General features: G+C 42.1%; 1 protein-coding gene and 1 long non-coding RNA gene across 10 annotated transcripts in view; one reads left to right on the forward strand and one right to left on the reverse strand.

The window, feature by feature from the left end:
* Positions 1-5,736, reverse strand: part of dennd1b (DENN/MADD domain containing 1B) — a 399,979-nt gene extending 394,243 nt beyond the window's left edge. For 2 of the 9 annotated variants that reach the window (XM_069937870.1, XM_069937871.1), the window contains exon 1: positions 5,562-5,736. In XM_069937870.1, the coding sequence (XP_069793971.1) occupies positions 5,562-5,578 (17 nt within the window). In that variant the 5' untranslated portion in view covers positions 5,579-5,736. The remainder of the gene's footprint in view (positions 1-5,561) is intronic. The other 7 variants (XM_069937872.1, XM_069937864.1, XM_069937863.1 and 4 more) reach the window with 5 other exon arrangements.
* Positions 5,517-6,322, forward strand: LOC138763551 (uncharacterized). Its single transcript, XR_011357641.1, has 2 exons — positions 5,517-5,855; positions 5,974-6,322. It is a non-coding gene; the product is annotated as an uncharacterized lncRNA (long non-coding RNA).
* The last annotated feature ends 2,322 nt before the right edge of the window (positions 6,323-8,644 follow it).

Genomic DNA, 8,644 nt, shown 5'->3' on the forward strand with positions numbered 1-8,644 from the left:
GACAAATCAAAAGTTTCCAGAGCTCCTTGATGTCACTGTCAAGTTTTGTCATGGGTTAAAGGCTCAGGCTCACTTCAATTCTGAATACTTTAACCAAGGCTAGGAAAGTGGTCCTGGTAAAGCCCAAATGTGATTGTTGAAAAGGAAATTCTTCTTTATGGAACTCTCACTGATTCCTACAGGGCATGCGGGTAAATATGATGGGATCGTCTGGAAGATGTAAATAGGTTTTTGAAGATCACCATGGACTGCCATGTCCTGTGATTCTTTGACTTTCCATTATTTTGATGACACGAGATTAAGTCAATGAGAAAGTGATTAGCCAGAACGTATCCAATTAGCACTTTGGGTCCAAGATGATTTCATCCTCACCTTGTATTCACATGCAGGGTGGTACTATCTGTGCCTATCATGGTTACCATGAGTAATGAGGAATCAGGCTTCAATTCCAGAGAGAGGGGCACAAGTACTGACTACCATATTTAACAAAAGCAACAGACATATAAATTACACACATCCGGACTCACACAAGCAGTAATGAAAAATAACAATGCACAGCTAACATGGAGGTACAGCTGGTAGAGCAGCTGTCTCACGGCCTGAGAGACCCAGGCTCAACCCTGACTTGAGGCGCAGACTATGTGGAGTTTGACTACTCCCCCTGCTATTGCTGGTTGCTCCAACTTCCTCCCAAAGACGTGCAGTTGAGTGGGTTAATTGGGCCACTGTAAATGTTTCCACATTGTGAAGGTGAGTGCAAGAGTCTGGAGGAGGTTGATGGGAATGTGGAGAGAAATTAAAATAGATTTAGTGTAAATGGGTGTCTGATGGTGAACATAGACTCAGTGGTTGAAAAGTCTGTTTCCAACACTATATTAAGGACAGAGTGTAAAGATCTCTAACCACTGAGCTATCTGAGCCTCTGTCATTAACTATTCAATTTTCCATCACCATTCATGGATGCAGTATGGGATCACTTGTCTCCATCAGATACATGATTTTCAATCATGCTGTGGTCACTCCAGCCAATAGTACCATTGACAGGGTTCTTCATCAGAATATATGTTCAAGAAGAAATAAAATACTGAACAATCATTCCCTCCTGCCTAATCTGTCATTCAACAGGACCATAGCTGATCTTTGAACTCAGTATCACTTTTCTGCACTAACATTTAATTCCCTTAATGTTGAAATGAATTGATACAATCTGTCCTCAATTTAACCTTTAAATTTGCTTTAATTCTTGTTAGTCTGAACTGCATCATCTCTGAACAACAAATATCATTCCTGAGCAGTAGATTCCAAAAGAGTTCAGTTCCCCAGATGGGGCCTGATCAAGAGTTATGTACAATTGAGCATCAATCCTAATTCTTTGCATTGCCATCCCTTTCAAATAATTGCCAACATCCTGTGCATCTTTCTGATCACTGTATGTAACCATAGTTATATTCATAGACACCAAAACATGTCCAATGTTTGACAGTTACCAATGTTACCACATTTAGAAAGTACCTTAATCTGTCTTTCTGATGAGTTTAAACTCACCGACAATATCTACTGCTTTGTATGCAGTCATTCAATATCTCAATTTCCCTTCTTAATATCCTGTTTCCATCTATGTTACTTACCATACCTCCCGGAGTACAGTCATCTGCATTCTTTTTTAACCACTTCCTGATTTCTTCATTAAAATCAATGATAAAAGTCCATAAGATTGACTATTTAGACTAAATGATCAAAAGACATAGTAGCAAAAATAGGCTATTCAGCCCATTGAGTCTGATCCACATTCCCCACTCAGCCTCACTGACCAGCCTCCTTTTGATGCCCTGGGCTAATCATGAACCTATCAATCTCTGCCTTAAATAGACACAATGACTTGGCCTCCACAACCGCCTGTAGCAACAGATTTCACAGATTTAACCCCCTCTGGTTAAAGAAACCCTTCCGCATCTCTGTTCTAAGCGGACGCACTCAATCCTTGACCCTCCCACCACAGGAAACAACCTTTCCACATCTACTCTGTCCATGCCTTTCAACATTTTAAATGTTTCAATGAGATCCCGCCTCATACTCCTAAACTGCAAGAAGGACAGGCCAAGGGCTGTCAAATATTCCATTCCTGGAATCATCCTTGTGAACCTCATCTGAACCCTCTCTCACATTAGCACAACCTTTGTTAAATGAAGAACCATGGATGCTGCCTTACCTGCTATATGCCTCTAGATTAGGTCTGTTTCCTCATAAGTTCAAGCATCTCCTGTTCTTGGACTTTGCCAAAAGTCCCCAATTGCATAACCTGGGGACATCATTCATCATACTCTTGAGTACCCTTCACCTCTATCCCATACCTACCAACCAACATCCTAATTCCAACAGATGGACTCATTGTGTATGTCACTTTCATGTGGACACTGTTTCATGTCAAAGGATAATTGCTAACCTCTTTTCTGCTTCCACAGTCAAACTTCTGTAACATAGTGCGAGCCTGTTGAATCGACCTTCCTGACACAAGCATCCCCTGGAACAGAGATCCATGGTCCCTATCCAGAAAGGCTTCTTCACCATGTATGTGAATGAAAATGAGCACACAGCAGCAGAAGAGAAGGACCTGGGGAAAGCAGAGGAAATTGAGAAGGAAAGAGACAAACCGGGAGAAAGGTGAGGGAAGGAGGAGGGAGATAATAGGGAAGGAAATCAATCAACTGATAGAAGGAATGAAGAAAAGTGGGAAACGGGAGAGGGTACTGAATGAAGGATGGGCTCAGGATCATGATGGATGGTTGTAAGGGAGACAGTCTAAGCAAAAGTAAGAGTGTGTCCACACAGACACAGTCTGGGCAGCAGAGACAGGTTCCCAATCACCTTGAACCTCCTTGCCATTGGACCAAGATCTTACTCTGTGTGGTAGCTAGTATACAACAGTGACTCCACATTAAAATAATTTAGAACTGGAGGGGAAACTGTCATCCTCAATCCTCAAGGTGTAGTCTTACATCTACAACTGGCAAGCTTGGAAAACTGTATATGTCCTATAACATTTCGGCTCATCAAAAATTTGCTCCATGAAGTTTGGACTTTTATTACAAATGTCAAATTTAAAACAGCACTGCAAAATTTAGAAGTAACACTTGTATGGGGATTTTGATTCACTGCAAAGACAATGCTGTGAAGTCTCTTTCATGAATTGAAGTATAAACTGGCAAAAGAAAACTACTGATTATTTTGAGATGTGGGATTCTGATGAACAAATTACCATCTGCCCGAGATGCCTCAAGGATTGAATTTAGCAATTTATCTCAGCACATGCTAGTCATTACACGCAGTCTGGAGTAGATACAGCATATAATCAGTGTGCTAAATTTGGAACATTTCAATTATTTCCAAAGGGGATACCAAGTGGAGCCATAATCTGTACTGGATGGTTGACTGCTTTAGTGAATATCAGGCAGTCAGTGCAGGGCATCAGGAGCACATCCAGTCCAGCTTCTTCATCCCCAACATGGCAAGTGCACCATGATTAAATGCTCACTACAGTCTTGGTGGATGCACCACACAAACTTCCCATGCCCTATACTTGGTCCTTTAAGCAGACTTATCACTTATCTATCTTGAACAAAAAGTACTCTGAAGACAACAAGGAACATCATAACCAAAGAAGTTTCACAATTGCTCCCAGACACCAGTCATTAGTAGAAAAGCAGCCTGTTCTTCAGCATGCAACAAGAATGTACTTCAAGATAAGAATAGAGGAAACTGCTAGTTTTTTGCAGCTTCCTTTCTCCAAGTTAAATATGATTATTCTCACACAACAACCATAAAGAGCATCCATTAATCATCCAAATGCCTTGCAATGAGATCCTTCCTTCAATGAGGCAGGAGAACAAAGCTGCAGCCAGTATCAATTTTACATTCATTCCAATTCCACTTCAAGGAAATGGTCTCTGGTCACGATGCCTTTTACATGATATCATCAACGATAATCCATCAATGGATGTTGCCTGACCCACTGAAGCCCTCCAACCTTTCTTTGTTCATTCAAATTGCCAGCAACTGCAGTTTATGCTTCTCTCAGTCCCAGATTTAATCTATTTGTCTAGACCTCAGGCAACCCTGCAGTTGAGACTCATCAAGAGCTGCACTAAAAATCAACATTTTTTTTCTGTTTCAAGAACAGTCCCTGCTTTTCGTGAAATATGCTGCCATTGAGATTTCATGGACTTTTTTGTAAAAAACTAACAATCAGGTTTTTTTAAAAAAAACTGCTTCTACAATTCCTTCCCATCTTTTCCCACCACAGTCATTTGAAAATTTGTAAAGTGTCAACCTGAAATGAGTATAATTTTTCCTTCCTTTTTACAACTGTTCAGAGGTTCCTGGGTTGAAACTGGGTTTCTAAAAAGAGAACAGATAAACAGGCCTCCCTGCATGAGGAAATAGGAAGCAACCAACACACTGCTTAAGCAAACCACAAAGAAATTGCACCTAATTTTATGTCATATTCAGGACAGAGTTGAGGAGGAACTACTCTTCCCAGAAAGTAGTGAATCAGTGGAATTTTCTTCCCAAGAAAGCAGTAGTGGCTCTCATTAAATACATTTTAGACACAAATATTATAGATTTTTGCTTAGTAAGGGAAATAACAGTTATGGGGAAAAGGTAGGTTGGTGGAGCTGAGTCCACAGCCAGTTCAGCCATGATCTAATTGAACGGTGGACCCCAGCTCCTATTTCTTTCGTTGCACTCGGTTAGAATTTGCTGCAATTGAATTTCCACGGCCTGATATTTAATTTTATCCAGAACTGTTTCAAAGTCCACAGTGTTTAAAGATCTCACAGCAGCAATTTGGTTGTCCATTTATCTTCTCAGCAAAATGGCTCGGGAGGCAAAATCCAAATCACAAAGGTGACAAATATGCCAGCTCCTCTCCAGTCCTCACCTTCCTACTGGCAGATCACAGAGCAGAATTCCATCATAATGTGACACTCAGCTGCCGTCACTTAGCAGAGCACTGGGTTCCCAAAGATGTACCATTTCAGGTTCATTACTGTTCAAGTAATTTATTTCCAATTCTTTTGGGATTTCTCGTGACTTACTTCAGTTAATTATCCAATCAGCACCAAAATGTTTACAATAATATTTAGGTTTGTTTACTTGAAATCAACCAGATTGTTGAAATATACCCAATTAGTAAGCTATACTTATCATCCAGCTCCTGCTGATATTCATCAACTGATGCTTATGGTTTTCCCATACAAAACATGACAAGTCAACCGGTAGGGACCCCCCCACCCCCCCCCCAAAAAAATAGACAACATCGATGCTGTAGGCATAACCTGGTTAGATGTGAATAGGTTCAGCCTTGAGCACTGTCAGTCTGATTTGGTGGAAGGTGCAGGCCCGAAGCCTCAGTGCTTCACGAGAATTGCAAACAAAACCCTGCTGCCCTCTGCCACAAAAGCGAATCATCTCAACACGCTGCAGGAACCCGGCAACTCAGACCAGGCCACTTTGCTTTCTGAAGCTCCCCCCTCCGCCCCGAGTCCCGGCTCCTCACTCACTTCAGTCTGCAGTCCATGGCTACGGCATCTCGGTGCGGCGTCCCCTCCCCTGTCCTGTCCTGTCGGGCTGGTGTGTCTGGAGTTGTGGCCGCGGGCTGCGCCGAAGATTGCCGCCCCCCCCCCACCCCCGGGGTCAGCGCTGCCCCCCGAGCCCCGCTGCCTCCGCCCCGCACACAGAGCACCGACTAGGAAGTGAGGGCTCAACTGAGACAGTGAGGGAGAGGTGAGCGACGTCAGCGGCTCAATAATTATCGGGCTGCTTCACGCAACAGGAAGATGGCAAGTGTGAAAAAGGTGAGTGAACTTGGTTAGTGGGTCTCCACTGGTCATGAAACGGTGCAGGTCAGTGGGGGGGGAGACACCCGAATACTGGAGATCGACGCGAAACACTCTCTGTTCCCCTCTCGCTAAGGTCATGCGGAGTCGTTTCGATGGATGTGAAGTGAGAGTGGACGAGTGAGGGTCCGAACGCCGAGTCAGTGCCGAGTTCACATTGGGGATCCTCAGCTGACCAGGCAGCCGCATGTGCAGGTCGTGTTTCAAATCAATGAGTGTTCTGCCGTCCAAAGGTGGGACTGTGCGAGTGGCTGGCGGGTCCACTCGATCCCCTGTAATTCCTCCCCTTGCGACATGGCCATCAAGGTCGACCTCCCTACCCCTTTTTCATTCATTTGAGCACATGGAGCTACAATCTAATTAAAGTTCATTCAGTCTTTGGAGTCATTGATAGTACATATCAGTGACTCGTCAGCAACCTGTAATGTGAACTCTTTTTCCCTCTCTCCAGAGACAAGTGACGTGTCCCATGCAGATTACATTTCAGCTTTTTTTTCCCCCGTTTGCAAGATCGAAATAGACTACAGTTAGGCTGGGGAGGCAATAGCAAACATGCATCCCCAGCTTTTGTAAAGGATTACATTTTTTGCTCATTTTATCCCATTGTATTTTTTTATATATTTGAGAGATTTGCCTTGACGGAATGAGATTAAATTGCTTTGAGACTAGAGCCACACATCATTTATTTGCTAGTAATTTGTGGAGTTGGGTTCCAGATATCCAGAAATGTTCCCCAACCATGATGACTCCCACAAACAATGTTCCCACCCAAGCCATTTTTTTTTTAAATTAAAAAGAAGCATTTCTGAAGGTCACAATCAAGTGCTCTTGAACATCTTCAGGAAGAAAACTTGGAAGGCAGTTCCATCATTGGATGCAATGCACTTTCTGGAATGAAACCTTCCAAAAACAGACAGCATTTATTTAAATTCTATGTAGATCTGTTGCTATTTTGATAATAAAACTAGAAAGCTCATGAGAACCCCATTGTCACAGAAACATTTTTAGTCCATTTGATTCATTCCACATGAAATTAAGAAATCACAGAAAACAATGGCTACATCATCAGACCTCCACCCCCTAAAATGACAGAATGAGAAGAAGACAAAATGAACTGACCCAGTGTGTAAAAGTAGATGACACAATTTTCTTGTTTATTTTCATTGTGTGATGACATTGTTAATGGGTTTAATATATCATATATGTTGTACATTTAGTGGGTGGGGACGGAGGAGGGAGGGAAGGGAGGGGGGAAAAGGGGAGAAAATGACACTGTGTATATTCAAGAGGGAAATGTTTTGTGTATTTTGGTCAATATGGTTCATAGTGTGAAAAAATAATAATAAAGATGACACAACATTCCAACAATAAAACAAAAGAGCTAGTTCCTATTCAAATGTTGTAATAACACTAGCATTGACTTCTTAATGTGGAAACATGCCCAGGTGTATCACAATAGGACAAATCTCATCCAACTTATCAAGGCCCAATTTATCCACTCTCAATTATCAACAAACTGATTAAAGGCACTGCAAACATGATAGAAAGAGACACTTGTTCCTCAATAATCTAGAATTTACCAGACTTCATAAACCAAAGAGCTGAATTCCAGAAATTAGGTGAGAGTTTATCAACATAGCATTTAGCAACTATGACAAAAATGTGCCCTTGTGGTGACCCACTTACCAGCAAGAAAACCAGCTCCCAAAATGGTACAAAATCTAAGAAAGTGACCAGCATCCAACACAGGTTTTTATCTGGGCTGATAACATCATTTCCTGTCCATGTGACAGAAGCAGTTAAGTATATAAGACCACCATACCTTTCTGGAGGTGTCAGTTTTGCATTCGACTTACCAGTGTATAAGTATACTTTGCTACATTCTGGTGAAGTGAGTTAGTGGACATTAAAGGAATCTTATAAGTACACAAATTATGGTTGTTGGCAGTCAATTATTTCAGCCTCAGGACATCACAGAATGTCTGCCTTGAGCCTATTATGTGATGCCTTTGGAACAATGCTCCTTTTCTTTTCTTTCCCCCCCCCCCCCCCCACCCTTTGCCTTTCTGTTTGGTTGGATACCTGCCAACATTTGTCCACACTTTGTTGAAGCCTCAAGCCCAAAATGTTGGGTATATATATTTGCTATCTAAGACACTCTCGTTGACCTGCTGAGTTTTGCCAGCATTGTGTTTTTTACCATTAACCATGTACTCTATCTTCATGTTTGACCTTCAAAAATGCATCACCTTACACTTATCCTGATTGAACTTCATCTGCCACTTTACTGCCCAACTCTGTATCCTGTTTTAAAGAGTGAAACACAAAAGTCTGCAGATGTTGTGATTGTAGTAAAAAGATACTGAAATGCTAGAGGAACCCATTTGGTCTTTCATCGGAGACAAAGTTAAATTGCTGACATTCAGGCAAAGAATAAGGAAAATACAGGAAATCTCAGAATAGAGGGTCCAGACTGACAAAAGGTGTTAATTGGATTGGATATAATAAGGGGAGATGCGAGAATTCATTTTTGTCTATGTGAAAGGGGATGGAAAAGGGAGAGAGATGGAGCTGTGGGAAAGCAATCGGCATGGGGTGGGGGTGGGGGAGGTGAAGGGGTTGGTTAATGAAAGCCTGAGAAATTGATATTACTGACATCTGGTTGGAGGATACTCACTTGGAAGATGAGGAGTTGCTACTCCAATTTACAGGTGGTTAGTCTGGCAGTGCATGAGAATGGGATGGAA

This window comes from Narcine bancroftii, chromosome 5, assembly GCF_036971445.1.
Source record: "Narcine bancroftii isolate sNarBan1 chromosome 5, sNarBan1.hap1, whole genome shotgun sequence".
NCBI lineage: Eukaryota > Metazoa > Chordata > Chondrichthyes > Torpediniformes > Narcinidae > Narcine > Narcine bancroftii.